The sequence below is a fragment of the Amblyomma americanum genome, chromosome 10 (genome assembly GCF_052857255.1).
Source record: "Amblyomma americanum isolate KBUSLIRL-KWMA chromosome 10, ASM5285725v1, whole genome shotgun sequence".
NCBI lineage: Eukaryota > Metazoa > Arthropoda > Arachnida > Ixodida > Ixodidae > Amblyomma > Amblyomma americanum.
The window spans coordinates 21959288-21984986 of record NC_135506.1 but is presented as its reverse complement, the minus strand read 5'-3'; the positions used below and the strand labels follow the sequence as shown (position 1 = coordinate 21984986).

The 25699-nt window shown below is 47.1% G+C and overlaps 1 protein-coding gene and 1 pseudogene across 11 annotated transcripts in view; one reads left to right on the top strand and one right to left on the bottom strand.

Moving 5' to 3' along the window:
- Positions 1-1037: 1037 nt before the first annotated feature.
- Positions 1038-4807, bottom strand: LOC144107218 (uncharacterized; annotated as a pseudogene). Its single transcript, XR_013309250.1, has 3 exons — positions 4450-4807; positions 3323-4244; positions 1038-1046 (listed from the first exon to the last, which is right to left on the bottom strand). The product of XR_013309250.1 is annotated as an uncharacterized LOC144107218 (transcript).
- A 385-nt stretch (positions 4808-5192) lies between these two features.
- The window catches only part of LOC144107463 (P-selectin-like), a 37580-nt gene continuing 17073 nt past the window's right edge, over positions 5193-25699 (top strand). For 2 of the 10 annotated variants that reach the window (XR_013309279.1, XM_077640472.1), the window contains exons 1-6: positions 5200-5512; positions 10815-10907; positions 17322-17501; positions 22116-22334; positions 23743-23949; positions 24618-24797. Coding sequence is in view for 8 of the 10 variants with exons in the window: in XM_077640472.1 (XP_077496598.1) it covers positions 10835-10907; positions 17322-17501; positions 22116-22334; positions 23743-23949; positions 24618-24797 (859 nt within the window). In the remaining 2 variants the exon portion in view is untranslated. Of the gene's footprint in view, positions 5513-5905; positions 6010-10809; positions 10908-17321; positions 17502-22115; positions 22335-23742; positions 23950-24617; positions 24798-25699 lie in introns of those variants that run through there. The other 8 variants (XM_077640471.1, XR_013309278.1, XM_077640473.1 and 5 more) reach the window with 8 other exon arrangements.

The window sequence follows — 25699 nt, the reverse complement described above, 5'->3', positions numbered from 1 at the left end:
CACGGCAAATGAGCCAGCGGTTGAGGCGGAGAAATTTTTTGAAGTGTTCACGATAAAAACGCACAACACTATATGAGGGGACTTCGCTCCACAGCTCACAAAAGAAAAAATTATGGAGGGCACTTAGGGACTTGTTGCATGCTTTGAAGGCGAAGGCATTATTATTTTTTTTTTCATTTCAGTGGCACACCTACTCATTAGCGTACAGTTGTAAGACAACGCAACCGTTATTCGCCAAGAAACAACGCGGTTTTGTGGCCTATGGATTGCGTGCTCGCCTCGCATTGTTTTGTTGCAAGACTTCATTTTGCAAGAGGATTCGAGGCACGTGGGTACCTTGGGACTCAGGAGGCTCGCAGTCTAAATGTTCATGTGGTGTTGGTCCATGACATATGCGGCTCAAGTGTTTGGCGATTTATAAATGCGAAAGCATTATTAGGCCATGTTGGCACTGGAAGTGGCCGCAAAACGTGTCGCCGGATGTGACGTCAGCAGTCGTGATCTGAAGAGTGGTGTGGTGAAGTATATAAAGTCAATGATTAAATAATACCTAGTCAGTCATTGGGAATTAACACTAGCAATCAATTAATGATACTAATTAATCATAATTACACTAGTGATTATGGTGTGGGTAATTGATTTAATGAATGGTAGCGATACCATGCGACGTCGTGCGAGAGACATGTTCGGAAGAGTACAGGAAAATCGATACTCCCATATTCAATCCAATTGGCAATCGATGCATCAGCAATACAACCAATATGGGATGGCCTTGGTTTTGCCATTGCTATAAATTCTGAAGCAAAATTTACCCAATTTATGCTGCAGAAAGTAAATCGTACTAAAAAAATGCCCAATATTCTTGGATAAGCTAATGATTAAGATGCTGGCGCTGCTTCAGAATGAAAAGAATGGCTGGCTGTGTAGCATTACTAAGCACGAAATATTGTGCAGAAGCACTGTGGACCACCCAAAATTTGGGGGCATCCCAACCATATCTGGGAAATGCCTCATGTGTCATGCCATGTGTTGCCATCCTACTGGTCCTGCAGAGCCATTGCCAAAAATTGAGCTCTTCTTGGTCCATTTCCATGCACACCCATATTCCCTTACTGAGTGGCTGTTTACCTCAGTAAACATGGCACATACCCACGCGCCCACGCAGAGGGATTGAGTCTGACTGAGGCTTTGTTTTCTTCGCTAGAGACATAAATCGCTGGAGGCAGGCTAGAAGTGCGTCCTTCGGCCGACTGAGCGCATCCTTGGCCTGCGCTAACGCGGCGTGGCCGAAGAATCCCGGCAAGAACAAATCTCCCTGCATGCTCCTCGAGGGCGCCAGCTCTCACGCGCCGGGCCGCAGTGCTCGAGGCCGCCGAACGTTTTCTGCCGGGGCGAATCTCGAGGGCAAACAATTGAGAACACCGGGTCCCAAAATCGCGCAGGGTGCAGTAAATACTCGGCCGGGTGGCGACCGGACGCCCAGGACAGCCGATCGAGAACCATCACCGCGAGATCAAATGCGAGGCAGCCCTGAAGCAAAGAGATATAGCTTCGACCGGGAAGCCGCCAGCGGGTCAGGTAAGTGCACCAACACGATTAATTCCATTGCTCTTCGCTGAGCTGTACATAGGCCCAGGTTTAGAAGACACGCGGTGCCAAATGGTGTACGAAAGGCCGTCTCTGCTATTGTTTGTGCGGCTACAGCTTTCTTGTTCCACTTAATATTGTTTATGCCTGATTTCGCCCGCCGCGGTGGCTCAGTGCATGGTTACGGCGCTCGTCTACTGAGTCGGAGTACCCACGGGTTCGAATCCGACCGCGGCGGCATGCGTTTCGATGTAGGCGAAACGCAAAATGCGCCCGTGTGCTGTGCGATGTCAGTGCACGTTAAAGATGCCCAGGTCATCGAAATTATTCCGGAGTCCTCTACCACGGCACCTCTTAATTTCTTTTCTGCTTTCACTCCCTCCTATATCCCTTCCCTTACGGCGCGGTTCGGGTGTCCACCGAGATAAGTGAGACAGTTACTGCATGCGTCATTTTTGCCTGAATACGATCCACCTACACAAGTGCTAGTCCTGTGTGCCCCTTTCTTGTGTTCGTCTTGGTTGCGCTACAGTTATTTTGTTACAAAACTTCACAAGACGTCACCAGCGGGCAGTGCACGGGACCTAGAGCCAGGGACTCTAGCCTAAAAATGATAATGAAAATTGGTTTTCGGGGAAAGGAAGTGGCGCAGTATGTTTCACATATCGGCGGACACCTGAACCGCGCCGTAAGGGAATTCGGGATCAAGGAGGTAGTGAAAGCACAAAAATTGGCCGTAGCGGATGTCCCCGGCAATAATTTCGACAACCCGGGGATCTTTAACGCGCACTGACATCGCACAGCACGCGGGCGCCCCTCCATTAAAACGCTGAAGCCGCGGTCGGGTTCGAACCCGGGAACTCCGGATCAGTAGCCGTGCGCACTAATCACTGATCCACCGCGGCGGGTGACTCTAGCGTGGCCCATTGGCATTCGTGGCTTTTTTTATCCTGTGCCAGAGACGCTTCCAGTTAACAATGGCAGCATGTGGGGTAGTGGTGTAGGTGCTCCTGAAGCTGTCTGCGCAGGCTCTAACCGTATAATAATAATTACGGATTTTGACTCGAAAGCATCTTACAATGCAAGTTAACACACACCTAGGCTGGATGGTGCATAATAATAAAAATGTTCTTTTTTTGGTGGGGGGAAGGAACAGCGCCGTAAGGGAAGGAATAAAGGAGGGAGTGAAAGAAGAAAGAGAGAAATAGGTGCCATAGTGGAGGGCTCCGGAATAATTTCGACCACCTGGGGATCTTTTAACGTGCACTGACATCGCACAGCACAGGCGCCTTAGCGTTTTGCCTCCATAAAAACGCAGCCTCCGCGGTCGGGTTCGAACCCGGGAACTCTGAGCCACCGCGGCGGGTACATAAAATAATGGCCGATCTGGATCTGCCGGATGTGGATAAACATGACGAAGCATTGGCTTTGGCAGAAACATCTTCATTACCTTTCTGTTTAGAGAGTTATTGTCAAAAACAATGGCTATGACCCTGTACCCAATCTCTTCTAAGCGTATGATCACGTTCTTCAGTATGGCATGAAGTTGGTCGCCCTGTATGGTTTTTACCGGAAGAATGTGTGCTACCTCCTTGAATAGGCTCAGCAGACTTTGTATTATAAACACGTGTACAGATGTGGCTGCCTCGCTGGAATTCACTGCAGCACCACATATGCTGCCCCCCTTACAATCAAAACAAAGCTTGGTATGAATTTCGTCAAGCATCAACGTCACTGTCTTTTCATGTGGCTGCAGATGTGTAAATCTCTGAAAAACATACTGAAGAAAAGTTGCATCACAAGAACCAATTTCTGGGCACATTTGTACAGATGAGCACACTTTCCTAATAATGCTCGGATGGGGCATGGCTAGTGTACTTGTTTTTCTGAAATACTTGTAGGCATGCGGCGATCTTGTGTGGAGAATGCATGCAAACACCATTACCTGTGTGTTGTACTGAATACGCTCTGCAGAGAGCAGTGTTAGCAGTTCCTTTAAAAATTTCACAGCCCCTTTATTGTTTTCATTAATGCTTGCTTCCAATTTGTCTAGAAGGGAATTTTGCTGCAAGCGACAGGTGGCGAGAAATACAACGCTCGCCAGACAGAATGCACAGGTTGTTCAAAATTTCCAACAAGGAGCTTACTTTGCAAACCGAGTCTGGTACAACAGCGCTACCAAGATTCTTGATCGCGGATCCTTGGTAGCAGGCTGAGACTTGGAGGTTTTCGAACACTGTCAATGACACCTTCAACCAAGGTTCCCGATCGTTGGTGATGTTCAAAAACATCGTACACTTTTCTTTATGAATCACAGTCCACTGCACTGACACTGAGGCCACTTGCAGGCGCGCCTTTAGTTCTTCGAGTGACGAAAATTGGTTTCTCTTCTGCTCCGCTTCATATGACGCCAGTGATCCTTTGATCGCACGGGCGAGTTGGGAAGCTTCTAGTCGACTCCTCTTAGCATCAGGTGCTTCTCTCTTGCTGTTGTCTGGTGCTGAAAGGTACGAAGGGCAGTTAGGAAATACGGTAGGCACCGATCCACAACGCAACCGCGGTACTGGCAATCGAACTGTAAGAACATTTCCTGTTCTTGGATCCGTGTACGATGTCGTCGTCTCGATGCATGAAGCGTCGAAATGATCGGCGCAAACCTGCACAGACGTACACACGTTTCGTAAACATCTCAGAATCCACTTATTAAAATAGCCTAATGCTAGCCCCTTTGTCTATAAGCGTGCTTGCAGCAAAGAAATGTGGCCACAATCAATCTATCTGGGCTTCGGAAGTATCACAATAAACGTGGTGATTAAGTAAAAGCAACCAGGATCACATAACAGTACCATAAACATTACTTACCTTAGTGTACGAAGTGGGCACGAAGTCCTTCCTTGGAATGGCGCGTAATTCCACTTGTTGAAAGTGTCGTCGTCTTTTGGGAAAGAAAACACTTGTACCTTCCTGCCCGTATCATAATTGCCGGTGCACCCGGGAACACAACTCTTGTTCGGCATTTTAGTATCCACTGCACATCGCACATGGAAACAAAATTTCCGCAAAACGACGAGAGACGACAAACGCGAACCCGCCGCGGTGGCTCAGTGGTTAGGGCGCTCGACTACTGATCCGGAGTTCCCGGGTTCGAACCCGACCGCGGCGGCTGCGTTTTTATGGAGGAAAAACGCTAAGGCGCCCGTGTGGTGTGCGATGTCAGTGCACGTTAAAGATCCCCAGGTGGTCGAAATTATTCCGGAGCTTTCCACTACGGCACCTCCTTCTCTCTTTCTTCTTTCACTCCCTCCTTTATCCCTTCCCTTACGGCGCGGTTCGGGTGTCCAACGGTATATGAGACAGATACTACGCCATTTCCTTTCCCCCCAAACCAATTATTATTATTATTAAACGCGACCACGCCGCTGCAACCAACCGGCCCGCGCGGCGCGGAGAGCGTGAAAGAGGGGACTAAAATCATGTCGCTGGCGATGCGGCTTCTGCAAGTGTCAACTTGCCGGATGTGACGTCAAAATTGTGAGCGCAGGCTTGAAAGTTGTTTAGGGAATAATGACTCTAGGCGTCTCAGCAAGTTAGTGGTAGTACGTCATGTCCGGCATCGCTCGAACTGTTTATTAGCGGTGATGGGGCGGGGGTGACGATCATCGTTAGCGAAGTTCGTCCTTCGAACCGTAACCGCTTTAAAACGTGGATTTTAACTAAACGTCCTGGAAAGGTCGCGAGCAGCTCTCTTTAAAAAAAAAAATTGTCGTCACATTCGAGCCTCAAGAGAGCGAGCCTGAGCTGGAGGGAGGTCCTTTCTTCGTGACGACGCCCGACGCCACTCTGGACCCGCACTCGTGCCGTCGCAGAGGCGATGGTGCGAAGACGCCTTTCATAGCGACGGCAGACTCCCGGTAGCGTGACATCCGTGAGTGTTACTTTCGCCTCGATCGAAGCTGGCGGTCTCCTTTTTAGAAACTCCCGCTCGAACAGCGGCTTGAGACTCGAGCGCGGAAAAAGTTCCAAATGAGCCTGACCGCTCCGGTTGTGACACATATCCTGCGCTGGGGGCGATAGCTGTGCTTCTTGCCTTCCTCTTTCGTACTTTTTATCGCTCGTCGACCGCGGCTGTACAGTTAACACGGGCGCTGCCACGCCTTGCGCTCTCAGCAGTGCTTATGAAGAGGCAGCAAAGCGCAGCCAGTCGATCACGGGCTTCTGCCGCTTGATCCAGTTTGTGTGGGCGTCCGCTCTGACTGCTGCGGGGCTAACAGGGGCACCACCACCAATCCCAGCTGGCCTCTCTCTAGCGGCGGCTTCGTGAAGACGTTGGTTTTTTTGCAGCTGAAAAAAAAAAAACAGTGACACTGAGCTGGGCTGCGCGTTTATGTCCGAGGGCTTCACCTAGAACCCGAGGCCCATTAGGTGAGACTGTCTTTAGCACCCTTCTTCGATATTCGTTCAATTTCGTACGGTGGTGTTGTTATGGCATTTCCGTTACACTGATTCCCGTGGTGAAGTGTAATGCATAAACAAGTTGGTTTCGTCACCCGTTGGAGCCGAGCCGTCAAAGTAAGCGCTGTTCAAGGTCAGAAGTTCAGTGGGGCTTGAAATAAATGCGAAGAGCTGTCGGCAGATTAGCACTAGGTACTTTAGCAAGGCGGAAAGCGGAGATCGTTGGTGCTTGATATTGTGGCTAAAGAACAGCCCCTACGCGAAACAGGAGAGTCCCCACTCTCTTTAGTACTAGGTGCCCACGGTGAAACCGCATACGATGTAGGACAGGGGACATGGGCTGGGTACCGTACTACAGAACTACTAAACTAACCAGTAAATGTGCGAGGAACCAGGACGCAGAAATAAATAGTTTTAAATGACAGGTAAAAAAACTCGGACAGTAAGAAGTGGATTAAAAAAAAAGCAGACTGTAGACCTGTATAGAAAATAAAAAATACAAATCAGCAAGGAACCATTCTATGATAACTCAAGTGGCAGTGCCCTACTCTCTGATGTGAAATCGGGATGTTTAGAATGCTTAGCTACAAAAGGAATTTTTTAACAAAGATGTACAGTGTGTGGTGAATCTACACAAACAATTGAACATATTTTTACTAGAATGTGGCAGTACCTATGCAGATATCAATACCGGCATAGTCGCACTCCCTGGGGTCCTAGCTAGGTTTAGAGATGACAAAGGTAATGTGAATAAATGTACCGTAGATGTTAGCGGAATGTAATTGGAAGATAGATAGGTCAAAAGCACGGCGGTGACTTCAGGAAACAAGTTCAGGGCTAAAATTTTGTCAGATGTAAAAGTCGGTAGAATTTGTATTAAAAAAATGGTTAATTTATAGATAATACAATTAAGTTTGACAATTGGTTTATATGGTTTATAAAAATGTGAAGAAAAAGAAATACTGAACATGGTGCCACCTGTTTCAAAGGGGACTCTCCTAATGTCAATCCATCCACCTACATTGTAAGCTTTGTCTGTGCTATCATATCACGGTCTCCTGATGCCAGGGGTGTCACTGCACTATCTAGGTTCCTTCAATTTTTCCATTTTCTATATTAAAGATGTTGATGCTTCAGTGCAATCAAAAAGTGCAAACTGAAAGGACTAGGGCAAGTTCAGTGTATGTGTACGTACATGCTTTTTCAGCCTTTATAACTTTAGTGTGCCTCTTGAGCAAACAGAGGACTTTGGGCAGGACATTGTTTTTAGGTTCCTGTGCCGTCTCCGTATTGGGCGGCTGCCACAGTGACCAAATAAATTTTTTTTATGGCTCCTCTTTCTTTTAAAAAAATAATCGTCCTCACAAAAGTGGCTAGACGGAAGTAGCAGCTGAATTTTTCTAAAGAAAATAACAAATCTTTCCCAAGTGCCATGCGGTCCATAGTGAAATTACAGAGCAACCAGCCTGAAAAGTATCTCCACTTGTAGTTTCTAAGATTGATAGATGGATTGTGCCCCAGCTCCGAGGTGGCAAAGCTTACAAGTGCTGATCTCTTGTATAAACTGAAAGGTAACGTGATATATGAAAAACTTGCGAACATTGATTCCTTTCTTGGCATACGTGTGTACCTCAATGCTCACAGGACATTGAACACATCCAGAAGAGTAATCAGTGAGAATGCATTTTTCCATCTCACTGGAAAGAAAACACTGGAGGGGTCGGCAGGCCAAACTGTTATTAATGTCCATCGAATTCAAGTTCGGAAGGATAAACTAATCCTGACCAAGCACCTAGTACTCACATTCAACTACGCCATTCTGCCTAGAACAGTTGGAATAGGATACCTTAAAAATGAAACGACCATACAAAGCAAACTCCCATAGCTGTCTAAAATGCGTGCAATATGGCCATGACTCACAAAGTTGCCGTGGCTGCCAAAGTTGGGCCAAGATGTGCCTCCAATAATCACCAATGTAACGACTCTGACAGTGTACCATGCTGCGCAAACTGTGAATTAGGCCACCCCGCTTACTCCAGCTTCTGTCTATCCTGGAAAACTGTTTATCCTGCCCATCGTCTCCGGCCCGGCCACAACACACCTGGCAGACTAGGCACGAGCTTTGCCACACCACCTGCACCCACAACTGTCCTCTGCGCACCTTTCGATCTGGGTGTGGCTTGGCACTCACTGAAACCACAAGTGTTCCGCGACAATCTTCTTGTCGAGCGCGCTTGCTCCATACAGTTTCCGTGGATAGTCTGACCGGTCTGGCCACTTGGTTTCAATATTTATTATGTTTCGGTTTCGCTTTTCTTAGCTTGGCGCCAGCCCGCGGAAACGGCTATCGGCCGCGCGTCAGCCAGCCAACAGAGCACAGCTGCATGACCTTTTTGACCTTGATTGACACCACTATGCGTTCCCTTCACTTTCATCCACATGATTCTTTCATTCTATAATCTGACACAACTAGAGAACGAAGTGGCAAATGCCCCTCAAAGCAGCCCTTCCAGGCAATGGTGTCTGCTGATTCTCCCCCTTGACCGATCCCCTTGGACGACCTGCTAGAGTGAAATTGCAGAGGGTGGCAGGTGAACGGGGAATTCAACCATTCATGTAATGATGCCCCTAAAAGCATCTCCCCGCTTCGGTCTTGAGTTGTATCCTATTATAGTCAGGGATCCAAAACTGCGCGCCTTCTCACGCATGACGCGCCCGCTTGTGACAAGGCTCCATCACTACCTTGTCGCACTGTGAAAGATGCCGCGGGGCCTTTATCATTTTGAAGCTGTTCTGCTTAGACACTCTCAGCAATGGGCACGCAATAAAGCATTGATGGAATTGTGAAAAATAGTCACTGCTGCGCTGTGCCCATCTCAACAGCAGACGACCATTGTGCAATTATTAACAAAAAGAATTTACTGCGATGAAAGCATTTCTTGTCAATTTTGTCAGGATCACCAGATAATTCGAACTTCGGATAATTGGAACATCTCTTTTGGTTCCTTGAAGTGGTTGAGCATCCGCCTCGCATGATGGAGGTGTGCGGTTCGATCCCCAGTGCCGCCGGGTACCCGCCAGTGATACAATGGGTACAAGCTTTCCCCTGGCTTGGTGCTCAGCTTATCTGGGGTGAAATGCTTGGAAAAAGGGCCTTTGACCCCACCTTGAGTAGTCAGAAAACACCTTGTGGTATGGCGCTCTTTGGCCATAGATGCCGTTGCATCCATAATCATCGTTATCCTTGAAGTTCAAATTAACGAGCTTTTACTGTAGTTTCGATGCACTCTGCGTCCATCCTGCGGGATTAACACGTAACTCTGGTAGCCTTGCAGCGACCTCTAAGTTCCTGCAAGACTGGCCTATGCTGGGCTTGGGTGCAGGATTTTTTCCTGCTTTCTTTCCGCATATGTGTTAGGTCTATCACGTTGTGCGCTAAATATTTTTGATGCTCAGCTTCGCAACGAAGATCAAGGCTGCGCGCACGTTCCCTCACGTGGGCTTCTGGCGTCTGTATTTGCTGCAACCTAGCACGACGTCTGGAGACTTTTGATCTATCCGACTCAGTGCCATAGCCACAATGCACATTGCAGCTGCTGTATGTCTATCTCATTTGTGCTAGACCAGTGTTCATTATAAATGGGCCCAGCTGTATGGTGTTGCTCCATGTGCACTTTGGCATTCGTTTTTGTGCAACATGGTGACCCTGGTGCTCTGCTGTTTGTTTAAAAAATGGAGCTCTATACACTATGCAGGGTTAGTGCAGGCTTTGTATACACTACAGGCAGAAATGCCGGCGATATTTCAGCCAGCACATGGGCTGATCGAAACTGGCCTGGCTTACAAGAATAGGGAGGTGACTGAGTAATTGTTTTGAGCGAGGCAAGCACAAGTTTGCAAGGAAGCGTGATTGAACTGGTGGACGTAAACGAAAAACCAACAGGCTTTGATATTTCAGGCGATATTTCAGCCAGCACATGGGCTGATCGAAACTGGCCTGGCTTACAAGAATAGGGAGGTGACTGAGTAATTGTTTTGAGCGAGGCAAGCACAAGTTTGCAAGGAAGCGTGATTGAACTGGTGGACGTAAACGAAAAACCAACAGGCTTTGATATTTCAGGTGATATTTCAGCCTATAGGCGATATTTCAGCCAGCACAGGGGCTGATCGAAACTGGCCTGGCTTACAAGAATAGGGAGGTGACTGAGTAATTGTTGTGAGCGAGGCAAGCACAAGTTTGCAAGGAAGCGTGATTGAACTGGTGGACGTAAATGAAAAACCAACAGGTTTTGATATGGTGGGGGTACAATGAACCTTTTTAAGCTTTGTAAATAAAAGTGAAACGCTACACATCAGCTCATATGAGCTACTGTGCTCAAAAATACATTCCGCAGAGGTGTCTCCTCTTCAATTATGCAGTGTAAAACATGGAATTGAAGACCTCTCAGGTGTGATATGTGGCAATAATTAAAATCTTAATGGTGGTGTCCATCTTTACCTTGCACGCAAAACTTTTCTAGCGGTGTCTTCCAACCCAAGAGATTTGGAAACTAAAAGCAACAAGCTCCAGAGTGCTTCTAAACCAATATTTTATGCTTCAAAAAGCTCCAGATCTGAAATTTTTGTGCTCCAGACTGCTCCTAAATCAACATTCTTCTGTTCCAAAGTGCTCCAGATTGGGAATTTTACTGTGCTCCAAAAATTTCTCTAAATTGCATCTTACCAGTAGCATTTCTGGGATCTGAATCTGAATGCTGCTTTCTTCCCCAGTGCAGGTTGACGCTGCAGAGGCAGCATGCAGTCATACGGGTGGTACGGCACGCTCCTGCGCATCATCCTCCTTCTCATCCTCCTGGCGCTACCCTCAGGTTTGTGCACATTTCTTTATGACCACCCCCGTAAGGTCGTCACCATACGTTGGCCATTTGTCCCAGCATAGTCATCACCGTATGGTCGTCCCCGTATGGTCGTCCCCGTATGGTTGTCCCCGTATGGTTGTCTCGCTGTGTAGTTTTTCTTCAAGGGTGTTACTGCTATTGTAGTCATGGATGGTATTAATGGGCCTCAGCACACACTGAAATATCACGTCTCCCAGCAAGCATATTATGACCTTCTCTTTCTTGACAACCAAAGTCACCACCGAAAAAAATCTGTATTGTGGATGCAGCGTTACACTGCTGAAAAAGGCAAAAATCATGAATACGAATCCTTACCATATAAATACTTCAAATGCTTCTGCATCAACTGAATCTTTTGAGAATTTCGCATTCCAAATTTTTAATCAGTGCAGTACGCTAGATGTTGCGAGCTTGAGGCTGGAAATCTGGATACTGGAAGCGTGGTCTCTCTGCCTCTTACTCTTCGTCATTCAAAAGAACCTATGCTCATCTTCAATCAACTGACGAATTCTGCTGGCGTAGGACCGCACTCTGGCCTGCATGCTATGAAAAGATAACCGAGGTGGTACAAGCTGTGGTCATGCCATTGTCGCATATTCTTGGTAACAGCTGTGGCACCTACAGCTCTGCTTCAGCAAAGACAGGCATAGTTTCAAAGCAGTTGATATTTAGTTATATTTTAATTAAATCACAAAACTAAGCGTTTTGAACCCACTAAGTCCCACCGATTCCATTTGGAATCATGCAAGAAAAATGAGCCGACTCTGAAACAGCGATCAAATATCAAGCGTTAACACACCTAACATAGGTCGCTGGTTTGAATCCTTCCTGCGAGCTATACTAACTAGTAAGTTTATGCTGCACGAACCGCGAAGTCATATATTGCACCACCCCGAACACACTGTGACAAACGGCTGAGCCGCAGTGTTCATATGAAGATTCGTAAAGACAGGGAATTAGGGGTAGGTTGCAGGTTTGAATCCCTGCCGCGAGCTAGGCTACCTAGGCTCTAACATAACTAGTAAGTTTATACTGCATGAAACGCTAAATCGTATGACACCATTCGAAACATTCTGCGACAAATGGTTGGCCCACAAATTTTGCACGAACCTTGGGACTAAATGGCCCGACTTTGACGCCTGCCAGACAGGGATATATGTGCCGGATCGACATAGTTTAGTTTCTGGTTATAGTGCTTGGGTATCATGCTGCCGCCTGTTATTATTTTATTCTATTATGTAACCACCTCTATTACCATGGCACCACTGGGTTACGATTTGCGTTATAACGCATAATGCTGAGACCAGAAACGCGAGAAGTAGAGCTTAATGCTCTAATACAATGTCGTTGCTATGGAGGCTGCCATCTTGGATCCTACCCTTGGGATTAGCATAATTCGGAGGCTCGAAACACGACTAGTAGAGGTAACGCTGTAAAACTGATGAAGAACCGCCGGAGCTTTGATTTTCTGATCTTTTAGAATTATCTCTGTCCTACTACACATGCTAGTCACTGAATATAAATTTTTTATATAAATGCTTTCAATTGGGCTAGGAAGGGTTGAGCCAATCCTGGTGTTTCAGTGGTAGAATTTCGAACCATAATGTGACATTGTGCAAAATTTTATACATGCCCATGAAACGCTTACCTTTCCTGCTTTCTGTGGCAAGCTAGTGTCTTTTTCAAGGCCTGCGTATGCTATTTAGATGGTTTATTTTCTTTTTGTAAGGAATAGCGTGCGAAACATGAAAGGGTTAAGTGCAGCGATTTTATTGCTCGCGCCGTTGCCGCCTCTCTGCAGTGCAGGCGGGTAAGCGCAGATACCTTTCTTGCTCAATGTTATTTTCTGGCTTGGCACTCAGGCGCCCCTGCCTTTGTCATATCATCTATGTGACAGATATAACCTTATCTGCATATCATATCATCTGTACGTAAGGGACTGTCATCAGAATAACAGGGGCCACCTCAATCTGGCGCAGCAGACGGAGCCAACGTGCAGCTTCACAAAACGCACAAATTTTTTCGCTAGTCGAAAACGAAATATCAGCAAAAAGAAAGGAAAACTCATACATTCGGAAGGAAGCGACAGGGAGCTGGCGTGGCCTATCCTGCGGCATCTATAATATTTCTGCCGGGCTCTGCGTTCTTGCGAAGTGCCTTATAGAACCGCATCGGTAACACGTGACCACAAGCGCCATTGCCTAGTCATTGTGTGGGCCTCATCATTCTGATATACGTGTTGCACTATGTACAGTAGTGACCCTTGGCCATAGACCTCAGCGCCCTCTGCTGCCTGCTCATACGTCTGCAGAATTTCTGGTGCTTCTGCAAACGTAACCTGTGGCCTCTTCACGACCAGTTTCTGACACGCATCTCAGAGCTCCGTACACCGTCACAACCTTGTGCCGTAAACCCGCCTGCAGGATATCCCCGAAGTCACCCGTCATTGCTAACTTTCGGAGGTCACTGACGTACAGGCGTGAGCAAGCTAGTCTAAAGCGCTCAAGCTGTGACCGGCAGAGAAAAAGATACGGATTTTCGATGCAGCTTGGTGTTTTCGCAGGTAATCCTCCTGCTTGAGCTCTACCGCCTAGGTGGACAAATGATAAAATGAAATTAATTCATGATAAGTGAATGAGAACTGACAAAAAGCATAAGCACAGCTGTCATAAGCTGGCATAAGATAAAAAGCATAAGCTAACAAAGCAATTGTGATAAGAATTCACATTATTTGTCCTGCGGGCATCGCTCCAGCGCTATACAAACTTGCTGACCTCTGTACACTCATAGCGGCTCATTTGGCAGTTGCCGTCGTAATGTGAGTCGGCTATGGCCTCACTTGCCTCTGATGTGCCCTTTGTTGTGGTTGGCGACTCGGTGTTGGCGCGGGGCCTAATATGCGGAAAACACGGCGTCCCTCAGAATGGCCTTTTTGCATGGCGGCGGTTGCATGTCCATTCCTGTTGCTTGCAGGAGTTTTTAAAATAATTGCGACGCTGCTCCCAGGCAATTGTCGCCCTTCCAGGCGTCTCCAGGAAAGGTGGTAACGACAGCAGCCGATGCGCTTACATTTTGCAGGTGACGACGTTTGGAATGATCCATGACAGCATTTCTGCTCTCATGGAAAGCCTAGCTAGCTTTTCAGCTAGCTACGGTTTTATACATATATGATTGATAGTACCCCCTGTAGGTGGTATTCACGTGACGTCACCGGCACCATTTTGTTGTCCAGCGCGTAGCTTCACCGGCGCAGGTGACTGTATGAGCCTAGATGCGTGCCGTAGCCTTCCGTGATGCTCCATGCACAACAAGATGGCAGCAGCTGTGGAGTCGGTGGATACTGTGACCTGCGTCATCAGCACACTTGTTTCTGGTCTGGTGGGCAAAACATCCGACTTCAGGCAGCGTGGTCCAGCAGGTGCAGCAGTTGGGGGAGTGTTTGACACATGCAGAAATGGTTCAGGAGCGAAAGTGATGATTTTGCCCACCAGGCCACTCCCCTTTGACGTCGGGTTGTTTACACCAGGGAACGGTCTAGTGCTGCTCTCTTCCTACGCTCTTTTCGCAAAAACGAAACTACGCAGTGGGAGACAGCTCACAGGCAGGGTAGTACAAGATGCAGCTGTGCGGGTTGGCTGAGAAGTTTTTCTTTTCTCCTCTGTTCGCTAGTCCCCTGTGGCATAATAGTTTCGAGGGTCTAACAGACGAAAGTTGTGTTGCGTTAAAACATTCGCAGCAAAAACAGCACATTGGAGGACATGTGTGTTGACCATGGTTCCCTCCTTCCTGGTGCTGCAGACGCGGAAAGCCATCTTAAGACATCCAGAATGTTTTGCGCACGCATAACTATCAGACAAATGACCATCGCGGGGGCCAGGTCTCAAGAATTCGAGAAGCGTGTTGCCACTTGCAGCAAATAATAGAAATAGTGGAAAACGCCGATGCACGATTTTTTAATGTGCTGAGGCTGAAATGAATTTGCACCCAATCCACTGTCAGAGCTTCGCTTTTATTTGTTTATGTACATAGGTCTCCCAGCTTGTAGATTTTTTTTGAAGGCGTGAAATGCTTTTATCTCCCATTGTCGATGCGCCGTGGGTGACCTTAGTGCCAGAACGGAAAAGGAAGACGACACCGAACCGGAGGCGAACTGAAGGGGGAAGACGGAAGCGAACCTTAACGAACTTTGATGAACCTTTCCATCTGCCCCCTGGTGCCTACATGCTGCGCTGCCGTCAGAGCAGCGCATGCGTTTGCAACAGCGTCTTCCTTGTCCCATGGTGGGCGAAGCGAGCGCCCGGCGCAAAAGAGCCTACGCTCTGTCCTGCAGCCCGGGCAGCCCGTGTGCAGTCCTCGTGACATGTGAGTTAACTGGAAGCGCCGCGGGTGTTGCAGAATCCACGGGCGTGTGATACCGTTCGGAGCCCTGGTGCCATACTTTGGCGCGGCATGGCACCCGCTGTAAACAGTGAGGGCATTGCACATTGTCGTCCGAGCGGCGCTGCGGATGGATGGTTGTGTTTGGACGAGACGAGATTTTGCCTTCCTACGAGATTCAGTCTGTAGAATGTGTGACGCTATTACGTCAAAGCATTTCATGCTGTGCTCTGTGTGCACTCTCTATCACGAGAGAGGAATTTTTTTTCCCCTAGTGTCTGAATGTAACAGTGGGGTCCTACTTTACTGTTGTTTTTGTTCTTAATTATGAATTGGGGCCTTTTTCACGCATAATTTCCGCCTTAGTAAGGTACTGCCTAGATTTCTGGGCCTAACTTGAGAATAGGAGGCAATTGCCGTAGTAAACAAATTTCTAAAAATTTCTGGGAGGACCTTGGGTACATCTCATTGCCAGTAGTGCAGCTTTGGCATTGAAAAACTAATTAATTGTTGTTAAATTTATGATTTCATCTTTTTATTCTTTTAAAAACAGAGTTGTTTTTTTTACCTGCACTCATTTTACTAAGAACTTTCGCAGTAGGTTCTCCGGAATCTTCTGATCCCTTGTGCCAGGTTGCATAGCCAGGCGGCGTTTTGTTTCAGTTGCAAATTAGTTTTAAGTTTTCCTGTTTTTGCAGTCCCCCCAAAGGTTCCCAAAGTTTGTTTTTCTTTCCTTCTAGAAAAATTGATGTTGATGTCACTCATTCCCACCTTCAAAACCTCAAAGCCATTTGTATTAAAGGGACACTAAGAACAAATAGAAGTTATTTTGTATCAAAAGAGTGCCATTTTCTAATCACGAAAGAAACCACTCTCACCAAATACGGAGCTTTTATAAGCTAGAAAAAAAAAGACAGTATACAAGTGGCGCTACCAGTGGCCAATTTCGTGAGTGAAATGCGTGCGCAGACACCAATTTTTAGACGCGGATCTCAGTGGCTGCACTACATTGCCATTCACTGCAAAACGGTGGCTACCTGTGCTTTTCGAAGTCGCAAGTGTGAACTGACTGGCGGGTATGTTTTGAAATCCAATTTTCTCGGGGATAAATGAGATTTTTTTCTGCCAAACAAACCTGAACACAGCCAGAAAGGTCTTGCAAGATAATTCAGCTTTTACTAAGAACAATAATTGGATGAAATTTTCCTCCATGTTCCTTTGAATATTAGTTTTCCACTTTTTTGGTAATTTTTGGTAGTGTCGCTTTCAATGATATTTCTGGAGGAAACATGAATAAAGTAGGGTTCAGATGTGTTCTCTAGTTGAAGTGTTTTCCAGACATGCTTGGTTATCTACCATAAGGAACAGGATTTCTCACAAGAGTTTGGTCTCTCAACAAACATTTCTGGTTCCTGTGCTACTTGTTAAAGTAGCCATAAAACCCCAGTATGAAGCGAGTCGAGACTTATGTTTCACTGTTTAGGAACACAAAATGTGCAGATTTTGTCGAAAACAGGTTCATTCTGAGAAAAAATAACAGGTGTGCACATGCTCTCGGCATGCGCTGTTTTGCATCGTGAGTGGCCATGATTTTGAAACAGGCAGGTGTCTTCCTTGACGATTGTGAAAAGTGAAAACCTTTAGAACATTATAACAGTATGGTGCCGTGTTATATTGAGCAGTTATTTTTCAGAGTTGCGTGTAAAGAAATAAGTGCAAAGCAGCAAATGCCAGAAAACTGCAAAAAAAGTAGCCTCAATGGTGCAGTTTAGGCACTGTGCAGCTAGCTGAGTCACAGCTTGCACATTTGATGATTGTGGCTCGAAATACATTTCGTTCTCTCAGGTACGAATCCATAGGCTTAAAAAGAAAAAACAGTTGTGCCAGACAAAGGTGATAACTGTAGTGGGCTTGAACATTGGACCGTATTAAAGAAATAAAGTGCTCAGCGTGCTCAAGTTGAGACCTCATCCAGACAGTTCACGTCTTTGGTGGAAAACCTTTCAGAGAGCGGAGAGGGCTGCCCCAAGCCAGCCCCCCTGCCTCACGGCCGCGTTGTAAGTACTGGCGATAATGAGACTGACGCCCTCATCATCTATGTCTGCGACAACGGTGACAGATCATCTGCCAAGTGTACTGAGTCGGGCACCTGGTATCCGCCTCCTCCACAATGCCCTGCTGGGAAAAGTTGGTTGTTTTTTTTTTCCTTTTTTCGTTTTATTTTTTTTGCAACACTGGGAGAAAGTGCTGAAAAGGAAATCTGGTGGGTGATAGGCCTGATAAACTGCCATTCTTGCAATAACAAGAGCAGTTGCTCTTTCCTACGGCAGAGAATTGTCATCAGAGTCTGCATGGCCACCGGGCAAGAACTCAAAGCTTCTATTCTGGCATCCTTCTGTTGGTCATGTAGCTCTTGTCATATGGCTTTTGGGCTTGAGTGCAGCTGGCCTCTTCTGGCACGGATTTCATCAGGATTGATGTCCTTTTTGCTGCATTTTTCCTGCTTTTATTATATCCATAGCTAATTGAGTGCAGCTGGGGACAGCAGTTTCTGGCTTTTCTTGGCTTGGCTTGACCTGAAAGCGTTGCGAATGGCACTGCTAGGGCCTCTTTGAACTGCTTGCCTGTCCAGTGAAATGGAGGGCTGTCCAGTCTTGTTCACAGTTTAGAGAGTTGTCACAGGGGATGGCTGCATGGAAGCTGTTGTGAGCCAAGTATATGCCTCTAGTTCCCTCCGCAACTGGGGCTCAAATGCCTAAAAGTCGTGCTTCAGCATGAGGCCTGACCTTCAGCCTATTCTTCTGGGCTTGTCAATTCTGCGTGCGGCATCAAAGACACTCATCTTTTATTTTTGTTCTCATTTCTTTCCTCTGAGCAGCATATCTGTTTGTGCTTTTTTATTCTTATGCCTCACTGGGGCTTGGAGCTTGGAGATGGGCTGGCTGCCATAGGCTCTCTTCCTGGTTTACAAGCGATACTCACGCATCTGTGAAAATTGTTCTCTGTTCACTCTTCGCATAGAAGCTTTGTCTGCAATTTTCTTTGCTGCCAAGGCTGCTACACTGAAAGAAGTTTTTTTTTTTTTCTTGCTGAGCCACTTGGTGGACCTTTTGAAGGTTTTATGCATTTCATCGTTGAGCTTGTGAGCAGGAACTCACACAAATGGTGCCAGCAGATCTTGCTGCCTGCCAAGGTGTTCATATGCTCTGTGCTAGAGCTCTCATACTTGCAAACTGTTATCTGTTGGCAATCAAGGTGACAGAAACATATGTACGCTTAAGCTTGTTAGGCTCTCATAACTCTTGAGCTTCAGGCATGAGCTTCAAGATGGGCTTAAGTGCTGCTCCGGCTTCTCTTCTGTGTGGCTGGTGGTGGTGGCGATGATGCTGCTACAGACATGTGTCCCTGGTTTCTATTAGCGCTACCTCTTGCCACCCTTCAGTGCATGCAGCAGGCTGCATTTCTTTTTTGAGCTGTTGTGGTATTGCTTGCATATTTTTGTGAACCTTCATTTTTTGTCCAGGCCTGGCCACCCACGTAGCTGTACATGCAATGTCTACTGGTGCATATGTTTTTTACTTATGGATTTGGATTTGGGAGAGAAATTCGTTTAAAGATGTGTGGATGCCTCGTGACAAAGGGATTTGTTTGAAGAATGGTTTGGATGTCTTTTGACAAAACCACACGACTTTCTGTAAACATTGCAGTTTTGGTGTCTTTTGGCCTTTAGTCAACCTAATGCCATTTCAACCTAATGCCATTTCTGACAGGCATTTCTAAATTAGTGCAATTATTTGCAAGAACATAACGTATGGGAGCAAAAGCAAAAAAAAAGTTTTCAAATTGAAAGTTATTAGTCTTTATGTGTTTAGTGATGTCCCACCTGCTTTTTTTATCTGTGATCGCATTTCCATCTAAAAGATTGCTTGTAGTTTTCAAGCGACTCTCACTTTTTGGGGGTCAGAATTTTGTTGGAATAAAAGCTGAGACTAGAGCAATGCCTACCAGAAGGCGCTATCAGTCTGAGTGTGTGTGTGTGAATGCTATCATGAGGTCCGGATCATGCAGAGATGTTAGTCCTGAAGCACAGTGGAATAGGCAGTCATCTATTGGCTTCATTATTGGTGCTGGAGCCAAATATCTGCCTCGGGGTGTCTGTCAGACATTCTAAGCATTTACCTTTGGATTTCCTGCAGGCATTCAGAGAGAACGCAAGTGATAATCAAAATGCTCTATTTCCCACGTTTCCAAAAAAACCTCCTGCCTTCCTCTCTGGGCCATGTTGAACCACAGAAAAGAAAGCACTGGTGTTGTCGAACTTTGAATGGGTGCAGAAGAAGGCGTCTTCAAAAAAGGGGCATAAGTGGAGGAGAGTTTATCGAGGAAGCACTTAGGGGTCAGCCTGGCCAAAGAAAATCTATTAAAAGAATGAATTTACGTGACATGTCACTGAATGAGGTATGCAAGCTTATAGTCTAGATACTTTCAAAGTCCCTATAAAAGGTGCAAGAGATGCAGCCAACCATGTATGGTGTGAGGTTTTAATTGGGGCGATTAATACGTTTTCTGCTGTTAACCGCAGCTAACACAATTCAAAACCGCCAGACCCCACCCCGTGATCGTATACATTACCGAGCGCAGCGGGGCCTTGCTCCAAGGGACAAAGGAACGACACTCTGGCTGACACAAACAGGCATTTATTGCTACAGCAACAATAACGCCAGCTAGCAACAAAATACGCTAAGGAATTGAGGTTGTCCGACTCATCAGCAAGGTTACGAGCAAATGTTCGCCCACGCTAGGGCAAGGGGAAGCTCCAAAGCTGGACAAAAAGTATGGTGGAGCTGCCATAAAAAAAAAACGTAAACCAATAAGCTCCTGCCTGTGCCAGGTCCAAAGCTGGACAGGAAGAGATGCGGGAGCACGTTCTCCCCACCACTTCCTTGCCTCGCTGGCAAAGAGCGGATCGCGCGCCGAACAGTCTGAACGCGGCGATGCTCCCCAGCCAAAGAAGATGTGCTCTCCTGCGCGCGCGCAGCGGTCATGCCGTTTGTGGTGCTCATATCGCTGTGGTGCCGGCGCCCTCTCTTGTTTAAGTAACTAACCAGGAGAGGTGCATCGCGGGAAAGCTAACCAAAAGGGGATGTCGTGAGGGAAAGTCTCCACAATGCTTAGGCAGTTACTGTATGATACACATGCGCACACACACTGGGAACATGCAACATGCACTGGGAACATGCAGCACACACTGGGAACGTGCGACACATGCTGGGAATATTCGGCATATGCTGACAACATGCGGCGCGCACCGGGGACGTGCAGTGCACACCGGGAACATGCAGCGCACACCGGGAACATGCAGCGCGCACCGGGAACATGCAGCGCACACCGGGAACATGCAGCGCACACCGGGAACATGCAGCGCACACCGGGAACATGCAGCGCACACCGGGAACATGCAGCACACACACTGGGAACATGCAACACAAACTGGGAACATGCAGTGCACACTGGGAACATGCAATGCACACCGGGAACATGCAGCACACACACTGGGAACATGCAACACAAACTGGGAACATGCTGAGAAGAGAGGTAATGTGACGGGCAGAGTAATTCAGCAGCTCACAGCAGGGCCTAAAGGGGGGCAGTACATTTCATACATTAATAGGCTCGGTGAGTGCGGGGCACAAATTTTACCTCATGTTGTCCCCTACTCCTCTACCACCCTACGAGCGCGCATTGTGCACGTGACTCCTCCCCCTCTTCCACCCCCACTCAGGGGGCTTGCATGGCTGCGACCCCCTTTCCTGGAACTTTGGGAGTAGAGAGGTTAAAAGGTACCTCCCTTGTCGCCATCTAGTGGTCTTTAAAGAAGGAGCCAAGTTGGCCCTGTGATATCGTGTTGCTGTATGTTAGACCATTATTTAGAATAGAGTTTTATGGTGACAGCAGGTAAAGGCACGTTTCCCAGTCCTGCAGTAGCGGTGTTTTGGCAGCGTGGCACAAAGGAGTGCGAGGAGGAAAGGAGAGAGGCGCTGTGCCGAGCGCTCTTTCACGGATTTGTGGCGCCCTCTGTGTGCAGTGGTGAAAATTAGTGCTGTGTCTTTTGCCCATGGCATGGCCTGAGTGGTTGTGCCTAGTCTTGCCTAATTTCCCCAAGGCTAGGGCATTAGTTGCCACCACACAGGGTAAAAAGCAATGCTATTCACATTGAGGACAACAAAGCAACAACACAGAGCACTAGAAATAGCATAAACCAGCAACAAGATCATCTCACTTAGAACATTTTGATGGGGGCAAAACACATAAGTTGCCCGTGTGCTGTGTGATGTCAGTGCTTGTTAAAAGAACACGAGGTGGTCAAAATTAGCCTGGAGCCCTCCAATACGACGTCCCTCATAGCCCATGGCTTGCTTTGGGGTGCTGAACCCTGCAAAACAGACTAATAAAAAAAAGAAAGAAGAGAAAGAAGGTAAAAATAAATTAATAACAATATCTTCACCATCGCAAACTGCTGTGCAGGATGTCGCATTATACAGGCATTGTAACTGTTAAGGAGCATTTTTTTTCCTTCCCATTGTTTCTAGTTGGCCTCCCAACTCGACATGTGTGTCAAAGGGTTCATGTTCTGGTGTTCTGCCCGGAAACTGGAAAGTGCTTTCGTGAACTTTGTCCTCCCCTCTCCCACCCATGCATGCCTGTGAATAGCAGTTCGCCCGAGGCTGTTACCTTTGCCCTTTGCATGCCTTTACTTTGTGGCCGGTCTGTGGGTGAGTATTTGTTGCTCCTCTCTTGCAGCGGGCGACTGTATGTGGCATGAACTAGAGGACGACATTACACACACGGAGGGTGATTACAACGCACTGCCAGGCAAGACTGAGTTCAAAGAGGGGGAGGCCGCCCCGTACAAGTGCAGAACTGGCTACTTTCCCGCAAGTGGGAGTCCCCGAAGAGATTATGCCACCTGCCGGAACGACAAGTGGGAGAGGCCGCCGAACAGCGCCATACGCTGCAATCGTGAGTGTGGAAGCAAGCGGAAGTTTTGATGTCTTGCCAGTTTTAGTTGGCGGCCATTGAAGGGGCACTGAAGGCAAATTGAGGTTCGCCAGTATCTATGGACTACCGAATAGTAAGAACAGCGAGGCGGCATTCATTGAAAATAGAGCTCTTATGGTAGAGAAGGTCACGAAATGAATTGAGAGCATCGTCGCCTTGGGGTTGCGAGCGAACTGCAGTGAAAGCAGAACTCTTATATTAGAGGAGGTCACAAGATGAATTGAGAGCATCGTCGCCGCGGGGCCACAAGCAAACTGCGGTGCCGTTCGTACAGTTTTCAGCAGATGTCACTGAGGTTAGGTTACATTGCCATTCACTTTAAAACGATGGTCATGGAATCCTTTCTGGTGCCAATGTGAAAGAGTTCGAATCAAGCAGTTGGAGATAAAAGTTCCACTTTTAAGTCCAGCGTTCTTGGAAATAAGTGCATCTCTTGCTGCTGAACAGACATCAGCACAGTTGCAGTGCGCGACCATCTCGTAAAGCCGTTCGTGCCGCAGAGTGTAGCAGTCGATTTTTACTAGGAACGAAAATTGTTTGGAGTTGTTCTCATTGTCCTGTAATTGTTCTTATGTCCTTCTAGGGGCTATAAAGTGACATTGGAAAAACTTATTCATCAATGACAAAATGGTGGTCTTAGCAGTGAAGGAGGGAAGGGGGGCAGGTATCCAGCCTGTGTGACATGCAAGCTAAAATGCTCGTGATTGCTGCTGCAATGCAAAAACCTGCCTTGAACAGCCAGATTGATGAGGTTCCAACAAGTTGGAAATTTGTCGCGGTGCTGCGCTGTGCAGTCGCTGCTTTTGCTCAGTCGCTTGCATGTGAAACAGCCTTAAAGGTTCCCCTTTTGCCCTGCCCATGTAGAATGTGGGTGAATCATAGATTCTGATCTTACTTAATCTTCTTAAGGGCTCTTGTGAGGGTTTCCTCCTTTTTTCTTATTGTTTTCTGCACACACATTGTATTCTTGCTTCCTCTTCTGCTTTAAACTATGCAGCTTATAGTTGCTAGTGATGTTGTAAGTGGGCACATAATTAAGCACTCCTTTCTTGTTTTATGAGAAGCTTTCGACGCAAAAAAAAAAGAGTTCAGAACTGTGAAAGGTCAGAAAGCAGAGCAGTAGGGTCCCAGTAATTCAACATTGTTCAATTTAAAATCCTGGATAACTTGTAGAATCTCTGTGGTCTAAGTAAATTTTTCTGAATAACTGGAGCTGGCACCCCACACCGGCTCGGTTAATGAAGACCCACAGTGCTCTGTGAGAATGCTTGTGTTTGAGATTTGCAGAGTTTGCATGTAGGTCTTCCATCTGAAGGCTTGCTGTGCAGATAATGCCCCTTCACCAAAGTTCGTGTCTGTGCCCTTGCAGCTGTCAACTGTGGCCACCCAGTTCCAGGTGGGAGCTTTGCGCATGGCCACCTCAACGAGCACGTATTTGTCTTCCCACGTACGGTGTCGTTCACCTGCAACCCGGGCTACCACCTAGTGACCCATGACGATCAGCCCTGGGAGAGCTACTACATAGTCCTTTGTGGAGCTGATGGGAAGTGGAGCCGTCCGGCGCCTAAGTGTGTGGGTCAGTACGGGGGTGACCCCATCACTTAGGTTGGGAGTTTGGTGCTGTGTTTGAATCGCATTTGTCTTTCTTATGTCTTCACCATCATTGTCGTTCTTCAGCATCTATCCCCTGTCTGTGTCATTTCTTGCGTCCATCGTCATAAGTGTACAGCAGCAAGGAAGTTTAAAAAGCTTTTTCTGTGGCTGCTTGCATATCAGACCTCTGCGCATGACATAGTCACATTTCATCCGCCAGCGCCTGTTCCAAAAAATCGCACTTTCATTATTTGGTTCCCATTATGCTGTCACCATTACGTGACACCTGGTGGATGTGTTGAGTGGCCAAGGTGCCTAGCTCTTGGTTTGTCGTGCGAAGCCTACAGAATTTCTTCTCACAAGCTGTTCAAAACGACGAGGAGGTACGCATTCTTGTTGGGGGTGAAGAAGTTGTTGTTCACGAGGATGCTATTTAGCAGACAGAAAGAGAACAAGCCACACTTGAGTGCTGCTGGGGATGAAGAAGCCTTGGATCATTTGTGCCAAGTCTGATAGCATCGCGCGTCACAAGCAAATGGTGAAGCAGAGTGTCGAGGACTTTGAATGTGTACAAACAAACAGTACAAAAATATTCATGGCAATATTGGGTGCCATGGTGCCATTTACCTTTTTTTTCCTTTTTTTTTTCAGCGGTGGTCTGTGCACCACCCAGTCCCATCGCCAATGGCAAATTTGAACTTCCGCAGGGAATTCTTCGTGAAAACTCCACAGTACGGTACACCTGCAATCCGGGTTTTGTGGTGCATGGCCCTTCCGTGCGCCGCTGCACAAACGAAGCCAAGTGGTCAGATAACGACCCCACTTGTGAAAGTGAGTGCAGGATGCATTTGCCAGCTTGGGCCTGTGGCATTTATGAATTAATTTATTTCAGTTGCCCTATTGCCCCAAGAGCATTTTAGAAAGGATTGTTGCAGTTATAAATACTAGTATGTTATGATGCATTACCATGGAAATGGGGTCAAATCGGGCATAGACATGGCATCACGCAGTATTACGGCAAAACGAGTTGAACAGTGTAAAAACAGAAAAGAAACACCACTGTTAACACACAGAGCATAAAATTCGGTCAAAACAGTAGAGTATTTTAGGTGTCCAAGATGCATGGAAAAGTGGCATAAACAACCCTAGAAGTGAAAAAAATAAAACAATATGCAAAATAAGGATTGATGTAAGGACAGAAAAATAAAAAAATTATGAAGGCACACACAACACACTGTGATAACATCCAGTGAAGGGAGCATAGAATAGAGACCTGTCAAACCATGGGATAAAAAGAAAAACAATCTGTTGTCACCGACAAATGTAGCAGGATGCGGGAAGTACAGCCGTTTACAGGGGCGAGGCTTGCCGAACCGCCGCGCTCATTGAAGACAAAAGACGTTCGGTTACGCGCTGGGAGACAGGCTCGTCTACCAGGATGCGCCGGCAGAATGTTAGCAGTGTGGCATTGCCCCCCTCCCTTCCAAGAGGCATCGACGCGATGCCGCACGCGAGGTAGAAAAGACATACGTAAGCCGGAAAGTTAACGGCACGAGTGTCTTCGTGGAAAGGGACAACTGGAATAATACGGCTTCATTCGCGCCACGTGGACTACTTCGGACGGCGGGTGTCAAGACGACCGGACAGTTCCTTGAGGGAGCACCTCGTAGGTCACCGCGCTGAGGCGGCATAACACCTGGTATGAACCAAAGTAACTGCAAAGAAGATTCTCA